This window comes from Bicyclus anynana, chromosome 12 (assembly GCF_947172395.1).
Source record: "Bicyclus anynana chromosome 12, ilBicAnyn1.1, whole genome shotgun sequence".
Lineage (NCBI taxonomy): Eukaryota > Metazoa > Arthropoda > Insecta > Lepidoptera > Nymphalidae > Bicyclus > Bicyclus anynana.
In genome coordinates, this window is record NC_069094.1 from 13,867,225 (window position 1) to 13,889,536 (window position 22,312).

General features: G+C 35.7%; 3 protein-coding genes across 4 annotated transcripts in view; 2 read left to right on the forward strand and 1 right to left on the reverse strand.

The window, feature by feature from the left end:
• The first annotated feature begins 2,257 nt into the window (after positions 1-2,257).
• Positions 2,258-12,420, forward strand: LOC112050624 (peptidoglycan recognition protein). The gene is made up of 4 exons (XM_024088926.2): positions 2,258-2,413; positions 7,136-7,334; positions 8,527-8,645; positions 12,199-12,420. Exons 1-4 carry the CDS (start codon positions 2,356-2,358, stop codon positions 12,402-12,404), a joined length of 582 nt encoding a protein of 193 aa, XP_023944694.2. The 5' UTR covers positions 2,258-2,355; the 3' UTR covers positions 12,405-12,420.
• Positions 12,421-13,332: 912 nt separating this feature from the next.
• LOC112050622 (E3 ubiquitin-protein ligase MARCHF2) lies at positions 13,333-19,378 on the reverse strand. Its single transcript, XM_024088922.2, has 3 exons — positions 16,139-19,378; positions 15,037-15,189; positions 13,333-14,272 (listed from the first exon to the last, which is right to left on the reverse strand). Exons 1-3 carry the CDS (start codon positions 16,886-16,888, stop codon positions 14,120-14,122), a joined length of 1,056 nt encoding a protein of 351 aa, XP_023944690.2. The 5' UTR covers positions 16,889-19,378; the 3' UTR covers positions 13,333-14,119.
• Positions 19,379-20,389: 1,011 nt separating this feature from the next.
• The window catches only part of LOC112050630 (tachykinin-like peptides receptor 86C), an 86,373-nt gene continuing 84,450 nt past the window's right edge, over positions 20,390-22,312 (forward strand). For both annotated transcript variants that reach the window (XM_052884609.1, XM_052884610.1), the window contains exon 1: positions 20,390-21,010. The gene's annotated coding sequence lies outside the window, so the exon portion shown is untranslated. The remainder of the gene's footprint in view (positions 21,011-22,312) is intronic.

Consider the following 22,312-nt stretch of genomic DNA (forward strand, 5'->3'; position numbering starts at 1 on the left):
AACCCATCTTAACTTAAAATTCTCATCGATACAAATTAATTAAGTCCAAACACAAGGTAACTGCTGTAAATCGATGAGGAGTTCTCTCGACTGTGATTCGGCTCCATTATTAAATTGACACCAGTCTTTCATTAAATTGTAGTGCTTTAGAATACTTAATGAAAACATTAAAAAACGCGCTAGTCGCCCCTATAATATTTGAAAGTTTCCTTCAATTTCTCCAGGATCCCATCATCAGATCCTGACATGATTACTATGGGACCAGTTAAAAAACATACCCTCTCAAATCTGTTTAGGCGTCTTTGAGTAATTGATGAACATGACTCCTCCTTTTTTGAAGTCGGTTAAAAACCATCACTTTAACAATTTTTAACGAGCCAATATGTTTTGCTGATAAATTGCTATAAAAATTAAACAAGAAAAAAACGGTGTGTTTATGATACAGCATAGACTCCTACGTGGCTGTATCAAGGGCCTGTCGCATTTGAGATTTTTTTTTAAATAAATAGGCCGTAGACAACTAACATACGTCAAAGTTAGTGAATTCGTTTGCAGAAGGTTCATGAAAACTATTGTAATGATCGTAACCGGAAAGAAAGAAATATATTCAATTGGTCAATAAAATCTCAGTATTATGGGTTGAAAAGCATCAAAGAAATGCATAGAATATAAATCCTCATCCTTTCTTTGATATCAGATTGCCCAGTGGCAGTTTGATACTGTAACGATCGCGTTAACGTATACGCAAATTTTATAAGGAATTGAAACAGCGCCATCTAGCGGCACTACTTCACAACTGTTTCAATTCCATATAAATTCGCATTTATGTTAACGCGATAGTATATACAATATTTGAATATAACAGTATTAAAATATTGTAAACTCCCACTTGGCACACAGATGAAGACATTTTAGAAGTCGTTTAAAAACCGTTTCATCAAATCAAACTAAGATTCTCATCATCTCATTATCAACCCATATTCGGCTCATTTTTGAGCTCGAGTCTCCTCACAGAACGAGAGGGAGAGAATTAAGAAAATTCTCTGGTATTCAGGTTCCCTCACGATTTTTCCTTCACCGTTTGAGACACGTGATATTTAATTTTTTCAAAATGCACACAACTGAACCGGATTCGAATCCACACCCTCCGGCCGGAATCGGAGGCAGAGGTCATTTCCACTAGGCTATCATGGCTTTCAAATTAAGATTAATTAATTAAAAAATTTGAATTATTAAGAATTGTGTAAAAAAATAACAAAACACGCCAGGTTCTTTCCCCAAACGCAATGTACCTACAAACAACATTGAATGCCGTATGTTTGTCTGTAGATAAAAAAAATATGAAAATTACAATGTTACTTTTTAGTGAACACAGAACTTAATATATATGTATGTATGTATTTTGATGTATGTACTAGCAAGATATTTTTTTTACCTACTTCACTTGCGTCATAGTCAGGAATCCCTAGAACACTTTTTACACCTGATTACTAACAAGTTAATTTTTCGTGAGTAGCTTCATCTCGATGAGACGATTTACTTTTTTATTTACGTAAATTTTTGTTTCTGGTAGCTAACTGAGCTACCAGGAAATGAAAACAGAGCGTCGGAACAAGAAAATGTACCATGCAATTTGTAGGACATTGTGGCTGTTAAGTTGTTTAACTATTAATTAATCAACAGTAAAAAAAGACTGGTTAGTAACAACTTTTGTTACTCTACCCTCCTCCCTACTTGTATCAATAACGAGGTTATTAAAAGTTGTTACTAACCAGCTGTTTTTTTATAATGTTGCTAAATTAATAGATAACAAGTTGTTAAATTAATAGATAAACAGCCACATTGTTCTACAAGTTGTGTGGTACATTATCTTGTTTCGACATGAAATTTTAATTTCCTGGTAATTACGTCCTAACCTAGGTTTGCCGTGAAATAAAATGGAATGAAATTTATTGTTAAAATAAGATTTATATTGTAATCCCATACAACCTGCCATTATTTATTCACATACATTTATTCACGTATTATGTGTATTAACTAATTTGCGTTGAATTCTCCCATGAAAATTTAATCCAAATTAGACAGAACACATAAGCAATTTTAGATATTAAAAATTGTAGACAAAGCTATGAAGTCGCAGAACGTTGTATGTTTCGTTTTATTATGTGCAATGACTCACAATTTACACCGAAACAAGAGATCATGACGTCTTGAAATCTAGTCGTCTCTTTCATATCACTTGCTAACAAGGAAGACGGAATGAGGACTCGCAGAGGTCCGTTCTTTGATAAGCCACAGGTTAATAACTTGGTCGATCAGTCTTGTTTGCGAAGTTGAGGATTCTGATAGTGCATAATGATTTTGGTTTTTTGTATAGTTCTTGGTTTAGTGCAGTGGGGCTATGTGGAAGCTGGTAAGTATACTTACTATTGTCTAATACCTATAATATATTAATAGGTATTGTTGTCTGTGTACAGTTGGAAATAAATATATGAAAAGTTTTATTTTAGTCGTCATCAACCCATATTTAGCTCACTGCTGAGCTCGAGTCTCCTCTCAGAATGAGAGGGGTTAGGCCAATAGTCCACCACGCTGGCCCAATGCGGATTGGCAGACTTAACACACGCAGAGAATTAAGATGATTCTCTGGTATGCAGGTTCCCTCACGATGTTTTCCTTCACCGATTGAGACACGTGATATTTAATTTCTTAAAATGCACACAACTGAAAAGTTGGAGGTGCATGCCTCGGACCGGATTTGAACCCACACCCTCCGGAATCGTAGGCAGAGAAGGCAGAGGTCATATCCACTGGGCTATCACGGCTCACTTATTTTAGTAGTAAGCGTGAAAGCGCAACAAACAAACACACACTTGCATTTTGTTTTATAATATTGGCTACGATGGGGTTTCATTAATAGCATAGTGCTAGGAGTTACTGTGAGAAGTCCTGTTATTTACAAAAACAAACAAGTTCAAAGCTACCTAAAGTTGTAAAAACTGTGTAGAAGCAAAAGTATCGTATAGGTCCTATACGATACTTTTGCTTCTACACAGCCTAGCTCATCTTACAATAGTAAAACCAAAACACCAAATTTAGGTACGATTTTGAATTCATCTATTTTATTTTTTCGCTACAATACTGCGCAAAGAGTTACTGGCTGAACAGGTTTATGGGATAGTAGTAAAACTTTATTTTAACCTGTTTTTGAATCGAATTCCAAAGAACACTAAAGTTATTTTTTTTCCTTTTTTGTTTTCTATATGTATCGACATTTACAACTAGATAGATCTAGACTATATTTACCCGTTTACAAAGACGGGTGATAATAGATATTTACTTTATAAGCATTTAATTAACTTAGCGTCGTCTGACTTTGACTTTCACATGAAGGTCATTATAAGTTTACATAGAGGAATTAGATATAGACATGCATCGCAACAAATTCACAAACATAATTGTCTGTCGCTTTTTGAGAGACGCTTTTAGTAAACTAGAAGTTGTTGCTATTTTTTATGCCATGCACAAACCGGCATTTTTAAGGAGCTTTTTATTCGATGAAAACGATTCATTTAAACAACATTGATTCTATAGAAACAGTTCTAATAAACACGTTAGTTTGTGATTTTTGAAAAAGGAGCGAGGCAGCTGGCCTATTCACTAATTTGATCATTCATAACAAATTAATATAAGCTGAAAAATGTCATCTACTTATTATCCACCAAGTATTGTCAGTTGGCACCGGATGACATTTGTTACGTAGAATCTCAATTTCTCGTATGTCAACTAACATACTTCAAAATTTAGTGAATAAGACTGCTTAGGACCAGCAATCTAATTGGGCAGAGGTTTAAATTTTTTGTGTCATGCAATATTAACTTACTTTATGTGGAACTGGGTACCTACTCGTGGTTGCCATGTTCTTGATTACTATAAGGAATAAAAAAGATACGGTAAATAGTAATAAATTTTTCCGCTTAGGATGCGTTTGCTTAGAAAGTCGATTTCCGGGAGAAACATCTTCATTATAATTTTTAATAATAAAGAAAGCAATATCTGGCTTAGAAGTCGTTTATTAGGTAAATTAACTTGTAGCTAAATTATTAATAATTTAAATTAATTATATTATCTAATGCAGCCAATAATCATGTTAGGTATCATAAGTTGGATAACAAAGATTAATGTTTATAATCATAAGTTTAATGTCGTTTATTAAAATGTTTATTTCTTTGTTTGGTCTAGTTTACAGTGTAGATATCGGAGAACACATCATGAAATTACGCATGAAATGTAAGATATCATGACATGCCTATCTACAGCAAAACATCGATCAAGTTGAATCAAATATTCTGTGTAATGACTTTAAGCGATGTGTTTGTAAGCCTTTAAAGCTACTCGTGTGTGTATTTCGAAGTAAAATTATAATTGTATGTAATAAAAAATATTTGTGAGAAGAATCACATATTTTATGATCTTATTGTTAAAATTCTCTAACACCAATAGTTTTGGAGTGATTTTCATTTTATTTTAATTGTTTATAGCTTTTGCAATTATTTTTGGATCAGAAATTTTTGCACATTTTTCTAGATGATGTCATGATGAGTTCAATGAGCTACCACAAGTATTTTTATTCGTGGTATCAGTATTTACTGTCTTTCAGATGTCGATCTATTAAGGATATTAAGGCTATGTACGTAAAGATATTTAATAGAAAAAAGTTATGAATATTAACATTTTTAAAAATTTTAAACGTTCTTATCTCGAAACAGTGATTTTAAGCTACTTTTACAAATGCTCATTTCAAGCACGAAAGCATGCTACTATTGAGCAGTTGCTACTTATTAGCATGTGTATCGCAACATTTCTAATAATGAGCATGCTTATTTCGTGCTTGCTCAAGAATCAACAGCCGTGCGATTTATGAGCATGCACCTTGCTGCGCGGGTAGAAGGGGGCGTAAAAATAGCATGCTAATTGCTAGCAAATGTAAACTGATGATAAGCATGCTCGTATGAAGCATGTGTAACAGTACCTTTAGAGTTAATAACTTTTCGCTCTACGGTGATGATTTTAACTGTCAAAGGGTGCTTTTCCACCAGAGATATGCTACGCTGCGTTTGATATCCACCAATCATATTCATTGGTGCAGATAGCTTAGCACTGGTGGAAACGGATTCAACTGAGATATGTTTATTATATGGAAGGATGCGTGCTATTGATGCGTGTTATGGATGCGTGCTATGGATGATTGCTATGGGCCGTCATCGCTAACTCGTAATTCGAGCTTCGAGATCGTAGTGCATCTTTTTAGCGCAGCTACTTTACGGCAGCGCATATTCATAGCGTATATTCCTCGCACATATATATAGCTTAGTATTGAAGAAAACGGTCACATATTTTCGTAGCGTAGATTTCGCATCTTTGCAATATAGCTTCGTAGCACATCTCTGATGATGATGATGTGATGAACTTGTCAATGCATAGCTTTAAGCAATGTGTCAAAAAATATAATTACTTAGTCGAGGTTACTACACCATTGATGAGTTCCTTAATGATAAAGGTGCTTGGATTCCATTGGATCAGCTTCCACCTTCACACAAGAAGTAAAACTATAAGAAATTGTAATGTTGTCATCAATTGTAAATTATAATACAGTGTGAATTAAAAAAAAAACATACATACAGCCGAACGTAGAACCTCCTCCTTTTTGGAAGTCGGTTAAAAAAGAGCAACTGTTGAGTTTTATGCCGGGGTCTTGTGGTAGTGTCCGAACCGGTGGTAGAATCTTTACAAATAGTCAACTGACGTATCAAAAGTGTTTTGATGAAAGTAAATGAGTTTTGATTTCTAAATATCACGGTCAATGAGATACGTATATCCTAGCAACAGACAGATGGACGGACAGCTGAGTCCCGTTTTAACGTTTTTTACGGAAACCTGAAAATTATAAAAAAACTATAATATTATGACCTAACAAATGAACTAACTAAAAATGGCTATGTAGTTAGTCTGTACGCCGTAGAAGTAGGTGCGAGAGGAATACCAGCGAAATCTCTCTATAACTTGCTTAAAGATCTTGGCCTCTCTAGAAGTGTTGCTAGTTTTATATTAGAACGAGTATCCAAAGCTGCTCTAATAGGATCTTACCAAATTTGGCTAGGCAGGGAGAACAACACGGGCAGAAAACGGGGAGTGTTGATCGATCGTCAAGGAATTCCTTAACCCTACATCATGTAGTTACAAGTTCAGGACTCTGCACGGAGTTTTTCTCTCTACCACGCGATGAAACCGGCACCCGCATGGTGAATCCATGGAATGCTAAGAAATTCGTCTCACTAAACCGTATTTCAACAACAAAATATGGTCATATTTTGGAAACCCATCGTGATCCGCGCTCGGAGTGCTTCAACACGTACCTACAGCTGTCGGCTCAGCGCCTAATGGAAGCTCGGATGAGTGAATGGATCACAGCGGGATAGGGATAGACAGTGCACCTGTGCTTTGCAAATACTGTGCACTTTAACATGTGTAAACAACCAATATTCGGCTTGAGCACGATTCTCGGGGGTTAGGCTAATAGTCCACCATGCTAGCCTAATGCGGATTGGCAGACTTCACACACGTAGAGAATTAAGAAAATTCTCAGGTAGATATGCAGTTTTTCTCACTATGTTTTTTCACTTTAGTCCACCGCACATAGATAGAACTCATGACCTCTCGGTGTTGAGTCCTCTTAACCGAAAAGCTATTAGCGCTTCAAATATACAACAAGGTCATATTTCGGTAGGGAAGACATTAAATCAATTTATCTGTTATAGCCTCTAATAAGTTCCGTATTAAAAACGACTTTTACCCGTCTGTTTAATGAATAAGAATTATATCAAATTTTGGACGTTTAAAAATATATTGGGAATAGGTTTACTAAAAATTTCCTGGCCAAACTATATTTAGTGGTATATATATTGATGAATTTAGTGGTATATATAGTTTGGCCAGGAAATTTTGAGTCAAATTACTCCCAATATATATTTTTTAATAACTAAATTTGATATAAAACACTTTTTATCCATAAAACAGATGGGTGAAGGGCGTTTCTAATACGGTTTTTCTACCATTACATTCTATATCTTTTCAGCATGTGACGTTGTAACGAAGAAGCAATGGGACGGCCTGAAACCACTTCACGTGGAGTACCTGCCGCGTCCAGTGAATATAGTCATCATAGAGCACACGGCAACCCCTGGCTGCAGCACTGACGCCGGCTGCGAGGAACTGGTCCGCAATATCCAGAACAATCAAATGGAACAGCTGAACTTCTGGGACATTGGGATGTCGTAAGTATTAATTCTATTACCAACATATTTTATTTTAACAGCTTATTACAGGGTTAGCCAGTTTATTGACTAATATTAACCACTTAATATAATTAACATCAAATAAATAACATCAGCATCTTTGATTTGATCTTATTTTCGGTAACCATGGGCTTATTACGTAAAGCCCATGGTTAACGAAAATAACAATGTCAACTGCCAACACGAAGGGTTCTCAGTAGCCATCGATGACATATTTTACCTACAAGTACAATCTCAACTTAAATAAATAGTGAATATGAAAATTACGGGAGATAAGAACTAGTAACAATAGTTCATGATATACCTGTGAAAAGGTAACTTATAGACAGACAGAATTATTTTCGCATTTATAATATTAGAATAGATTGTTACCCACATTTAAAACCGCAAAAACTTTTAATGGAAAACTCTCAAACTTTTAAAGTTGTGGTTAAAGTCTCGGAACACAAGTTTTAAATTTTAATTACATAATAATTGTATTTTAAAACTAGCAGACCCAGTCAAGCTTCGCTTTGACTACCTATTCTACTAGCTAAATGGTATATCCTATATTCATTTAGTCTAAGGGCTCCTACACACGGCATATTTCCTGTAACTTTCATACATTTCATATGGGCTTCGCCATCTATCGCCACACGGATGACGCCGGTGGCCGCCACACGCTACAATGATTTCTCCTCGCTTCTTGTCGCCAGCACCGGCCACTAAACGTCAACACAAAACGCCGCCACACGCCACTCACGCGATTACTGCTCCATGTATGGTTAAAAAAGTAGCAGCATCCTGTCACAAGTGTCGACAACCGGCCACAAGTGGCTGTCACGCGCTTCAGCTACTTTTGTGGCCCCTTCTTGCTTCTTGTAGCGGCGTTTGTGGCTGCCGCGTGGTCCTTGTGCGGCGACACCAGGATCCTCGTAAAAACTTTCTTTTTTTTTTCTTTTTTTTATTCTTTTACAAGTTAGCCCTTGACCTGATGGTAAGTGTTTATTGGACGAAAGGTGTTTTCTATCAAAGTAACATCGCACTCATTTATGCCGCCAAACAGCGCGTTTACACACTTTAGCTAGCCTATAACAGTAAGCTGACGTCACATTTTTTTTTTTTTATATTCTTTACAAATTAGCCCTTGACTACAATCCCACCTATTTAGCTTATTATTCTTTTTCCTCAGGTTCCTGGTAGGCGGCAACGGTAAAGTGTATGAAGGCAGCGGTTGGTTACGCGTGGGTGCTCACACCTACGGATATAATAGGAGATCTATCGGTATATCGTTCATTGGGAATTATAACAGTAAGTTTTTTTTTAATTTTAATCCTTACAAGTTTGCCCTTGACTACACTCTCTCTCTCTATCTCACCTGTTGGTAAGTGATGATGCAATCTAAGATAAAAGCGGGCTAAATTATTAGGAGTAGGATGAAAATCCACACCCCTTTCGGTTTCTATACGACGTCGTACCGGATCGCTTAGCGGTACGTCTTTTTCGGTATGGTGGTAACTAGCCACAACCAAAGCATCCCACCAACAACCGTCTCAAAGCTGGGATCGAACCCATGACCTCCGTCTTGCAAATCTACCACTGCGACACGGAGGTTGTCAGTTTCAGTCGTTAGATTTTGCTTTTACAAACCAATTCGTCGTAATTTTTCTTATTTGTTCGATTTATAAATAAGTCTTAATAATGTATTAATATTATATTTAGAGATAGATTAATCATCAAGTTTTATCTTAATGCAGAAATCGCAAATTTGATAAATATCAAATTGCCTTTATACGTATACAGTTTGATTTCAAATTGCTAGTACCAACCCAAGGGTAGTTTTTAAATTCTTCTCGTTAGTTAGTTGGGTATGTCTGCAGAAATATTCAAAATTACATTAAAATAATAGATTTTAAAATTCGGATCTATCGAAATTAAATATTTGTTCAATATTTTACCGCAATGCTAATATGAGTCAAATATGGACTTCACATGGCTTGGTATTACGTATTTGAGATTTCCAAGTAACATGATCTGGGACCGGAACCCGCAAGGGAAATTGTAGTGTGTTCGTCCCACACAACCGGCGTATGGTTCTAATTGAGGTCACGAGGATAGCAATGTGTTTACATGAACTGAGGTATCAAGAATCAAATGTACTATCTAAGTACCGGTAGCCCAGTGGATAAAACCTCTGCCTTCGATTCGGAGAGCGTTGATTCGAATCCGGTCCGGGACAAGTCATCATCATCATCATTATCAACCCATGTTCGGCTCACGGCTGAGCTCGAGTCTCCTCTAAGAATGAGAGGGGTTGGGCCAATAGTCCACCACGCTGGCCCAATGCGGATTGGCAGACTTCACACACGCAGAGAATTAAGAAAATTCTCTGGTATGCAGGTTTCCTTACGATGTTTTTTCTTCACCGTTTGAGACACGTGATATTTAATTTGTTAAAATATACAGAACTGAAAAATTGGAGGTGCATGCCGGGGCATGTGAAAAACATTCCAATTACACATGCTAATTTGTACCTATCGCTCTCTGTCTATAGTACCGTGTCAGACAGGGAGAGATGAAGGTGAAGAGAATACAGAATAGCAATGCTGATCGACTAGCATACTCAATAAGCAAACCTGTTCAGACGCGCTAAAAGCACGCTCCTTCCACCCGCGCAGCAAGTAGCATGCTCATAAATCGCAAGACTGTTGATTCACGAGCAAGCTCAAAATAAGCATGCTAATTATTAGCAATGTTGCGATACACATGCTAATAAGTAGCAACTGCACAATAGTAGCTTTAGTTTATAGGCTTGTGGAACTATAGACAACTTAAATTTTCCCAACTGTAGATAGATACACCGAATTTAAATTTAACTAGTTAGCAACTACAGATCTAAGTCAATTTACCAATTTACTACGAAATTATCAAATTAGGCAACACGTGTCAATGTAAATGACAGATTTACCTGAACTTGACGTCGCTTACTTGAAAACTTACACAAGGGGCACCTAAAGCTTTACATATAGTCCAGGCGCTGTGAGGTATTGAGTAGACAGAAATCGAGGACAGTTTACAGTTTTAAATTTTTTTTTTTTTTTTTTTATTCTTTACAAGTTAGCCCTTGACTACAATCTCACCTGATGAAAAAGCATTTAGAAAAGCATGCAGATGATGATTTTGCGTGTTGCCCGGAGATCCATTGGTCCATTCTTTTGTTATACTCTACCCCTAACCTTACCCTACCTTACCTTATGTCGAGGGTATGGACAGAACAAATGCTTTGTATCAGTTTAATTGCTTATTTCATTAGGAACATCCATTTTTTCATCAGTGGCTCAGTATCGTCATGTTTGGAAGTCCCTACAAAAGGCCTATGTCCTGCAGTGGACGTCCGTCGGCTGATATGATGATGACATTATATCTATTCAAAGAACACAAGAAAGTTAAAAACAAGCATTTATAATGTGTCACTCTGAAAGTACTAGATGAACTCAACTGAAACTTGGCACAATTTGAGTTCATACTATGAAGAAGGTCATAAGACATTTCACGTTGCGAGTACATATGTTTCCTGTGGTTGCGCCTGGTCTATAAAGCTTTACATACCTAGACTTAATTGTTGGAAACGCAAAATCGAGAACCCCAATGTACGCACGTGCTATTACTATTACGAGCGGTTTGATGAAATACTAGAGGACTACGCTTACACCTATCTTCGTCTGCGTGAAATTGAGTTTTTACAGATCCCGCTGGACCCATAGATTTTTCCAATTAGTATGGATTTATTTTTTGGGATAAAATATACTCATTTTACTACTATTTTGACGACTTCCGTGGCGCAGTGGTATACGCGGTGGATTTACAAGACGGAGGTCCTAGGTTCGATCCCCAGCTGGGCCGATTGAGATTTTCTTAATTGGTCAGGTCTGGCTGGTGGGAGGCTTCAGCCGTGGCTGGTTACCACCCTACCAACAAAGACGTACCGCCAAGCGATTTAGCGTTCCGGTACGATGTCGTGTAGAAACCGAAAGAGGTGTGGATTTTCATCCTACTCCTAACAAGTATAACAAGTCGTTTAATCTGTAAACATAATAGGCTAGTTGACACTTATTTTAAATGGCCTTAAATAGGTCATTATTGTACTACTAGACTAAAAAAAAAATCATATTTTTTGAGACGTGATTACATGAAAATATTAATTTTTAAATATGTTTTTTAAAAAACGAGCAAAAACGCCTGTCGGCCATGACAGTGTATATTTCAACTGTTTCATGACGTCACTACCATAAATCACATACAAATGGAGGGATTGATGATGATTGATTGATGAGAGATTGACAAAAATATTAGTTAACAATTAGTTCGACGTTTATTACATCAAGGGTGTGCATCCATGTACCTACTACACGAAATGAATATTATTTATATTAAATTTGATATGAGTCAACTACCCTATTATAAGATTTTCCATGTTTTATAATTACATCAACAAAAAATAATAATACACCCTAAATGCGTCAAGAGCTTGGTGAGTTTTAGCTAAAAGTTGACCAGTGTACATAGTGATTTTTTTTTAATTTACTCTCCTCCAAATTCTCCTCTTTTATACGAGTGAGATCTGTGTAACTCATTGAGTGATCTGTATATTTTTAACTAGCTGACGCCGCGCGGTTTTACCCGCGTGGTTCCAGTTCCCGTAAGAATACAGTGATAATATATAGCCTATAGCCTTCCTCGATAAATGGGATATTTTCAAATCGGTTCAGCAGTTCCTGAGATTAGCGCGTTTAACCAAACAAACAATCAAACTCTTCAGCTTTATAATATTAGTATAGATTCATAAATGTTGAATTATTTACAGCTGACGAACCAACGGCCGATCAGCTGGAAGCAGTGAGGAAACTCATACAGTGCGGCGTGGACAAAGGTCACCTGACATCTGACTATCACCTGCTGGCACACAGACAACTGATCAGCACGGAGAGTCCTGGAAGGAAACTGTACAGAGAGATAAGAACTTGGCCTCACTACTTGGAAAATGCAACTTCTATCATGAATAATAGCTAAATTCTAGATTATACAATGATCTTGTTTCATTTGTAACACCTCATTCATTTCATTTGTAACGATGGTTTTTCTACTTTTAGAAGAGCTTTTGGGTATAAGGACAAATATTTATCTATTACTAGTAAGACTGAAAGAGTGTCAGCAAAGCTTATACATTAATTTTATCATTTGCCATGAGTGGTTTTTAAAAATTTGTAGGTTTAATAAAGTTTTTTTAACAAAAAAACTGTACCGGTTTCAAAACCACAAAAATTAAAATAAAAAGCGAAAAATAACATCGTATGTACTACCTTCTGATCACTTTGAAGGCGGTCCAAAGCCAGTGACGTTTTAATTAAAGCCGTTTCTAAAAGAATCACGGGAATTCTTCAAAGTGATCAGAAATTAGCACATACGATGGTATTTTTCGCTTTTTTTTTTTTGTTATTTTGAAGTCGGTTAAATTTTTTTGTTAAAAAGATTTTATTTTTCTGTTTTTAGTGTGTTACTTTATGTTCGGGCAATTTTGTTATTTACATTAGAACACAAAATTACTGAACCGATTTTCATGAAAATTAAATGGGACCAATCTACTCTACTCCTTCAAACAAAAAAGAATTATTAAAACTGGTTAAGAAATGACGAAGTTATGCGGTAACAAACATAAAAAAAAACAATACTCGTCAAATTGACAACCGACTAAAGAAAGAATGAAAAGTCCGTACTAACCTTACAATTTATTTCAAAATCCTTTGTACAGGTCTATATCACAAAAATTACTTTTCAATCCGTAGATAATATGTTGGAATACAAGAAGTAAAAATTAGATGTAGCCCATGAAATTGTTAAATACTCGTAAAACAAAAATACATATCGTAAAAGTTATTTTATTAAGATTTACTAAAAATGCTTTTTTCCATTTTCTTTGTACAATTAAAATATATATATATTTTTAATAATTTACAAAGTATTGAGACTCAATTACAAAAGAGAAATGGCAAATTTTATTATACAATTTACCAAACTGTAGAAACAGGTGCAAAATTCCGATTGATCAATTATATGAGATTAATTTAATGGCTGGAATTAAAGACTGGCAGTATTTAACATGCCTACAACGCTATGAAGTTCAAGTTGAATAAAGTTCAAAATTGCACACAAATCTCTTTTATATTTCATAGTAGAGTTTATTGTTGGATGTAATAGTAAAGCGTAAAGACGTTTGACAGTAGACAGAGAGCGGGTTGGTGTGTAAAACTAAATAAACGTAAAGCGGGTAGATGTACCTGCAGTTATAACTGTACAGTCAAAATGATCAATTAGGTCGTCAGTTTTAACTGTACAGTTTTTTCTAATAATTTTGATTGATATTGCGATTACATAAATCTGTACAGTTAAGACTACGCAGTTAAAACTGAAGGTCTGTAGCCCGCATTACAAATCGAACCTTCAGTTTATACATACAAACGCGCATGGTGTGTCACTTTAACACTACATCAAAAGCTAAACTGACGTAAAAACAAACATAATAGAATGATTGTACGAGATATTACCCGTGCAACAGAGTGCAGTGTAGTTCAGTTTTAACAGAAACTTGAACTATTCAGTTAAATTGTCTGCTTATAGTGTCTGTCAGTTTTAACTGTACAGTTTTCTATAATGGATTTGACTGAAACTGCACAGTCAAAACTGTACAGTTTTAACTGTACCGTTTTAACTGTACAGTCGCAGCGCCTTTAGCAGTATATATTACAGTTTGTAATAGATTCCTGTGAATGTTCACCGCTGTCTTGCCATTGAAGCCTCACTTCGTAGTGAGATCGGTACCAGATCCACCAGCCGAGCGCGTGACGAGTCAGAGCAGATACTATCCAGCAGTAATAGCACACCTGTGCAAGTATACAAGAAATGATTTTTCTCGTGATTTTTAGGGTTCCGAATGTACGTAGTACAAAAACGGAACCCTTATTATGCACGGGCACGATTTGTGCTCGTGCAATTGCAATTTGGATGATGATGCATTGATTTTTCAAGGGTAAAAAGTGGCTTAGTGCTCTATAACCTCCTCCAACTTCCAGTGAATGTCCCATGTAAATCAGTTAAAACGTTCCAGAGATTAGCCTGGACAAACAGACTTACAATATTTTTTCAGAAAGTTCGTGTTTTAGTATAATGTTGCACCTAAGAAAACCGTTATTTTGAAGTAACAGGCAACACTTTAATTTTATTAACTAGCCGACGCCCGGCGGTTTCACCCACGTAGTGCGTAGTTTCTATATGAATACAGGGGAAATAATATAGGTACTGACAAATAACGTGGTTTTCAAGTGATTCAATTCAATTTTCAAAATCGGTTTAGTAGATTATTAACAATACCACAAACTTAACCTCTTCATAATATTAGTATAGATATACTATTTGAAGAGGCTTGCGGACGCCCGCGTCTTCGCCTTTCGCTTCGCTTCTGCTCTTAGACCTAATCCGGCCTTATCGAACACCTACTAACTATAAACTACCTCCCTGCCAAATTTGATCTTTGTAAGTCAAGTGGTTTTCAAGATCTCGTGATGAACGACTTTAATATATAGATGCGAAATTTATATATTACGAGTAAGATTGTACTGATCGCACACAACACTTTGAGTTAACTTACCAGTGTCATGCAAGCTAGTATGAACGTTGAGGCTAAAGGCCATGGTGTCATCTGATTCTGTTCCATGAGACCAGCGAATGTCCGCCCCGTGAGACCAGCGGCGATGACCGCGATCGGCGTCATTATCATTATGCCGAAGAAGTCTACTATCATCTAAAACAATACGAAAACATCGGCAAAATAATTCAAAAAATGTCTCTTGCTCATGAACAAAGACTTCACCATCACGTAAACATCAAGGCAATCCAGCTACTTGACGTTACGAATACAGTGAGAAGACTTAAACTATTTGAGTTAGTGTTTAGTGACTAGCGATAGTGTAGTGTTAAGTGTTACATGGAAGATCACATGAACAAAGTGACCTAAAGACGTAATAGTTAGTGAAAGACTAAGATTAAGTTAATGGACATTATCTTAGTATAATAAAATATTATAAGTTTAGGTTAAAGATAAATTACTAATTAGTCACATAAGTAGGCTAGATCGTAATTTTATGAAGTGCCAAATTGGTACATTACGACAGAGAGAAAAAAAAAACAATATTATATAAACAGGATCTTGTCAGTCTGTAGACATATTGAGTATCCATGTTGTTAGCTCATTAATTTTTTTCTTAGACTTAAGCCATAAATTGCAGCTATAGCAGTAGCCTTTTTGATGTCTTTAACAATGTTTAATACCACGATTTTTATTTGTAGAGGACGCCTGCGATTTCGTCCACGTAAAATTTTTCCACAAATCTCATCAAAATCGGTCCTGTAGCTTCAAAGATTACACAGACAGATAGACATACAGACAATGGTTGATTGTTTTTAACTATAATCACTGCAAGTATATAAAGAGAAAAGAGTTATTTTGAAACCTCAGACAGTAATTTCAATTTCATTTACCTAATAAGCATACTTATTGATGATTAGGGAAACGCTAGACTTGTCAATCTGATGCTTAGTGACGTATCTAGACTGCATGTCTAAATATAAGCTTGGAAGAGGAAGGTACGATTTGGGTTTTCGCACAGCGTCGAACCGCAACGCCAAAACGAGTCTTTGGCGATAGACTGGAACTAGCCCGGCGTTGTATTTAAATTTTGAGTGATACTCACATGTTTGGAATTATTACTAAGAATCCACATGGCCAGCGCTTTTATTATACCAAACTTATGTACGCGTTTTGTCACGTATTTCGTTCCACATAGTTCACATCTAGACTTCCCGGATTCTGTCAACCATCTCTCCAAACATTTTACATGTACTCTTCCTACAGTCCCTCTACAAGAGCAAGCTGATATCAATCGGCCCAACTCCAAAGAAGACGCTTCACCACTGTGACAAATACGACACATGTCTTCTATTGCATAACTGCTAGGCTGCTCTTCAGCTTCAGTAATCTCAGCTATGTCTGTATCTTGGGTATATGATAAATCTACTTCACTTGTACTTTTCTCTGTCGTATAACCATTCCAATTAACTGCATCTATACCTATGTTTTTTATCTTACAAATATTTTTTTCCACAACTGGTTTTCTTTTTGGACTTCTCACTTTAATGCGGTGAGCATGTCTATCTCTCCGGGAAGTTCTTTCTGGCTTAACATTAATATGACCTATGTCTTTATTTTCTATAGGTTTGCTATGGTTATCGTCTTCTACATTTTCCTTGGAAACACAAACAGTTAACGAATTGTTTGTATTTTGTGTCATGAAAAAATCAATGTCATCAGAACTCGCAGTTGTTTCTTTATCAGGCTTAATGTTAACTTTTACTTGTTCCAGTCTTATTCCAGTTGATGTGGCACTTTGGCATTCTGTAAGAATTTCAAGCATTGATGATTTCTTAGAAGTGTTGGGATACATTTTACTTTTAGACTTTTTGTTCCTGACACTTGAAACATTTTCCAAATAGTTTATTTCATCTAGATCTGGATCTGGGTAGCTGAAAATATTTATGATTGATTTATTACTATATTATTAGCACCCATCATAAAAATGACATTATTTGCAGCATACTGCGACAAATTTCACGAAGGCCTGGTATGAGTATAATCTCTCTTCTTCTTAAATCTTATGGTATAATTTAAATTAAATACATAAACCATTTTTAGTGTTGTCCAGTATTTTTTCCAAGTAAAATGTTTCCCCTGATGATTCATCTCCTATTCTAAGGCTGGTTGGAGAGCGAAAAATTATAAGATAAACCACTGACAAGCCAGTCAGTGGATTATCTTATAATTTTGCACTGCTTGCAGACATATACAAAGGATAATCTTATGGAAAGGAAGGAAGTCATAAGGATTCAAATTAATTGGAAATTACTATTAACAGTTTGACCTTAAATTTTATGTTCTACGTTTCTATTTCGATGTTTTTTATAGTTAAATAGCACGAAATAAGTCTAAGGGAATTGTTCAATTGGTGTTCCTAAATTGTACCGGTTAGAATCGTGAATGTGTAATTTGTACAAACAAATTTCTTTGCCACAACAGTAAAAAGGTTATTTATACAAAAACAAATTGAGCACCGTACTTGCTTTTTATGTAAACTGAAAATACCTCTCGTGTACACAAAAAGAATCTCAACTAAATTTGAATAATTCAACACTTACCTAATTTGTGTTTCATTTTGTTTTCTTGCCTTTGGTCTATTTATTATTTCATTTTGTACATTGAACCGCCGTCTTCGAGAATTCGGCATTTTACAGAGAATTTAGATTTTTTTGGAAAACTTTACAAAAACTTATGTAAAAGTTATTATTACTTTTTACTTACATTTTTTATTTAAAATGACACGCATCTTTGACAACAAAGTGATAAATTTTTTTTATCAAAATAAATTTGACTTAAAAAGGTTTTAATAAAGATTTTTTTTCGAGTATCCTATTTTAAAAGATGATTTCAGAGGAGCGCTTGTAAATAAAACTCAATGAGGGTAATTAACCTATACTCGTATACATATGGTACGAGATCTATCTTTAGAAATATATACCCTCATCAGTTATTTTTTAAAATTATTATTGATATGAAATAAATAATAAATAATTAAGTTTAAGCCGTTTTTGAAATAACCACACGAAAAGCACTGTCTAAAATACCTAAATATTTATTATAATTACGCTTTAATTAATACATCACTGGCTTAGCGCCGTGTTTAAAGTAATTAGCAGGTATAGAACGATTATTAATTCCAGAGGAATTAATTCTCCGACTATAGAACATAATAATATTATGTTGTTATTTTTTACTTTTGAGTTTATGGACGGTAACGTTTTTAAATCGTTTGTATTTTTTCAATTAAAGTTTTCATTATCTTTCCATTTTTAGTGCAAAATATAAAGATACAAAGTGTATAAAATCAAACAGTTCCCTTAATTGTCCTTGATATTTAACACCAGACCCCTAATGATAGTCACAACCTATATCTAAGTGGAAAGTTCTCATCAATACAAATTAATCAAGCCCAAACTCAAGGTAACTGCTGTAAATCGTGGAGGAGTACCCTCGTCTGTATTTTGGATCTATCATGAGATCAATTCCAAACATTCATGAAATTGTAGTGCTTTAATCCATCTAATTTTTGAAACATCCCCTCGATTTTCCTGGATTCCACCATCAGATCCTGACTTGATGACTATGAAACCACATGGGGAGTATACCCTTTAAAATGAAAAAAGAATTTTTCAAATCGCTTAAGGCGTCTTCGAGTAATCGGTGTATATTAAAAAAACCATACTACTAACTTGACTTGAGAACCTCCTCCTTTTTGAAGTCGGTTAATTCCTAGGTCATTTTAGATAGAATTTCATTTTGACGGTTTGTAATATTAAATGTACTAGGTAGCTAGCTAGGTAATCATTTTACCTCAGAGACTGAGTAGCCTTCATTTTGGTTTAGCAGGCAACGACCACATTTACGCTCGCTTTAAAATTGTATACATACACTAGCCGACCCGACATACATTGTTTTGCCTAATGAATTATTGGTAGACGGCTCAAAATTTAGGGTTGTGTGTATTTTTCAATGCCACATCGTACAAACATAAAAAAACTGTTCAAGAAATAAAAATAATTAATTAGGGAAGACCACTGGGGGGTATAAAATAAAAAATAACTTATGCTTAGAAGCTGAAGAGTTAGTTTGTTTGTTTGATTGAACGCGCTAATCTCAGGAACTACTGGTCTGATTTGAAACAGTGTTAGATAGCCTATTTATCGAGGAAAGCTATAGGCTTTATGTTATCCGCGTATTCCTACAGGAACGGGAACCACGCGGGTGAAACCGCGAAAATGATTCAAGCTGTTTCGGTGGAGTTAATATAAAAATAATAGATGTATCAATAAAAATTAAATAAAAAAATTGACAAAATATATCACCTAATAAATATGCACATAATTTGTTTTTATTTAATTTAGTTTAGTTTAGAAACAGGTATTTTTATACCTTTGTTACCAAACTAAATTAAATATACAGGTATTTTTATTTCATTTATTTATATTTATTTTACGATTATAATTTTAAAATTTTATGCCTACTCAAAATAACTATGGATTAATAACTAGGAACTAGTCGAATATATTTGATGCTATTTGTATAAAGGGCTAACAGATTTGCAGACTTACGAAATTGGCTTAGGGGCTTACCAAAGTAACCCTAACCCTCATGTTACAACTTTACAAATTAAGTACATGGTATTTTCGCTAGGATTGCCTCATTGGTGTTACGGTTATCCAGTTCGGTTACGGATTACTCGTTTTTATTTATAATATTTATTAATTACTAGCGGACGCCCGCAACTTCGCCCGCGTGGAATTCAGTTTTTCACTAATCCCGCGCGAACCATGGACTTTTCATCCTGGAAAAATCTATGGCGGGAATTGTGAAAAACCGCGCGCAAGAAGTCGCAGGCGTCCCCTAAAAGGCTCATAATGATGATCAACAATGACCAACTAGTCAATCTACATTATCACCCTAAGCCCAACCCGAATTAGAGCAGCATGTTAGGTTTAAGCTCCATATCCCCTCTCTTTTAAGGAGAGACGGGGCCTGGCCCTTTAGTGGGTGGTTAATAGGAAGGAATAAGTTCTGCGACGCGTCAATCAGAAGAGGCGTTGGTCGCAGGAAGAAGTCTTGACTGAGAAACATCAGAGAGTGGACCGGGATCGCGAGCGCCACACAATTATTTCGCCTCGCGAAGGATAGAGACGAGTTCAAGAAACTGACTGCCAACCTTCGCTAGTTGGAGAGGCACCTTAAGAAGAAGAAGATTATGAAAGACCAATGTATGCCAAAAACATGATTTTTTTATTTTTTTTATTCTTTACAAGTTAGCCCTTGACCACAATCTCACCTGATTGTAAGTGATGATGCAGTCTAAGATGGAAGCGAGCTAAATTGGTAGGAGGAGGATGAAAATCCACACCCCTTTCGGTTTCTACACGGCATCGTACCGGAACGCTTAATCGCTTGGCGGTAAGTCTTTGTCGGTAGGGTGGTAACTATCCACGGCCGAAGCCTCCCACCAGCCGATTTCCGTCCTATTGTCGGTTTGCCGTCCCATCGGATTTCAAGAGTGAGGGAAGAGAGAGAGAGTGCACTAAAGCTTGCGCATACACTTGTGCACTATCTCCTGCGTACATGGTTAATCTCACCATGAGATTACCCGCCGTGACCGAAAAGTTGGTTGAAGTCGGGATATTATTAATAGGAAAGACCAATGTATGCCAAAACATGTATTTTAACGCTACTGAAAAGTCTCCCAAATTAATTCCATTGTTACTCTCTGGCCAGTCATTTTCAGTCGTTCCGTCAGTCCTGCGTCGAGCGGCAGTTCATGTCATAAGCTCAGACGAGGCGGTCCTTTGTACAGCTTTCGCCTCAAAGTTTAGTACGCGTCGTGGTGTGAACCAAATTGTTTAATTGTTTCGTGTTTGTTGGTGTTGGTTTTAGTTTGTATAACTTTGTTTGTGGAGTGTTTCAATGTTTGGTGAGTTTGTTATATTATTGTCTGATTAATTAATTTAGTTATTCTTAACTGCTCGTAGCTGTGTGCTACAGTTTTAACCGCGAAATTTTGCGTTGAAATACCGACGAAGCCTATCTAAACTAATAATTTAACGATTTGATTATTTTTGTTTATAAAGGCCCGAATTTAGAAATTCTTTCACTCATGGAAAGCTACATTAACAGCGAATAATATAAACATTTTGTACTGAATTGGAACTACGCGGGTATCCACATTCCAAAACTTGAGTCTTGAATTAATGTTAGCTTTGTTAATCTGCGACATGTTACCAATTTAAGTTATTGTTGTAGACCAAGCTAGAACCCAGAGCCATAAAGCCTGATATAAAAAAAAATTATAATATTTCATAGACTGCCAGAACGCCCCTGGTATTTTATTCATTATAAGCATTGCACCAATAATTTAATACCTGATTTGTATAGATTGCCGCTAACATATACAGGGTGCTGGGGAGTATTTTCCATATCTCTGTGGTTATATTTTTTTAATGTATAAATAATTAAAAATGTATAAAGAACATGTGTTCTAAAATTATTATTTTCGGAGTAAATAATATTCCTTTTGTAAATAGATCTTAAAATGTGTCCCACAAACGCATCCTTATAATTATGACGTAGCCAAACTTTAAAATTTTTAAATTCAAGGATAGATAAAGCCGTGTGTTATATGGATAGTCGGAATTAATTGAATTACTTTGTATGAAAACATAAAAAGTTTTAAATATTGGATAAAAGCAGGCGTTACTTTGCGGAAGTTCATCATGAATATAGTAATTTATTTATTTTGCTATCAACCGCGAAAAGCCGACGAACCCATGCGTCACCCAGGTCCGACAAAATACTCTCGACGTACGTTTCACCCCGAAACCGGAGCATCCTCAGGAGATGTTGACTCTACAACGTGCAATTGCAATTGTAATTGCACGTTGTAGAGTCAACATTTTTTAATTAAAAATATTAGTTATGTAGTTCGGCTTTTATAAGTAAACTCGTCAACACCTTAAAGTTACGGGAATACATACTATCCTGTATATACAACATGGTATACATAAGATTTTTAATTAGGGTAAGCACTAGTCAAATTGTACAAAATGGGTAGTTCTTTCTCCAATACAGGTTTGTAACAAACTTTCGAATTGCACGCCAATGACCTACCTACCTAGAACCTAGATGTCAAATCTAATGCACTTTCTGTATGATTATTATAAAGAGGTCAAGTTTGTGGTATAGTAGCGTATTCTATGTCTCTTAGACTTAAGGGTAA

Bases quoted from the DNA above. Each gene is read 5' to 3' on its own strand.
- LOC112050624 (XM_024088926.2), top strand. From the start codon at position 2,356: ATGATTTTGGTTTTTTGTATAGTTCTTGGTTTAGTGCAGTGGGGCTAT. The intron at 2,414-7,135 runs GTAAGTATACTT...ATATCTTTTCAG, and splicing joins GTGGGGCTATGTGGAAGCTG to CATGTGACGTTGTAACGAAG. The intron at 7,335-8,526 runs GTAAGTATTAAT...CTTTTTCCTCAG, and splicing joins TTCTGGGACATTGGGATGTC to GTTCCTGGTAGGCGGCAACG.
- LOC112050622 (XM_024088922.2), bottom strand. From the start codon at position 16,888: ATGTATCCCAACACTTCTAAGAAATCATCAATGCTTGAAATTCTTACA. The intron at 15,190-16,138 runs GTGAGTATCACT...GTATTGTTTTAG, and splicing joins TTAGTAATAATTCCAAACAT to ATGATAGTAGACTTCTTCGG. The intron at 14,273-15,036 runs GTAAGTTAACTC...ATACTTGCACAG, and splicing joins TACTAGCTTGCATGACACTG to GTGTGCTATTACTGCTGGAT.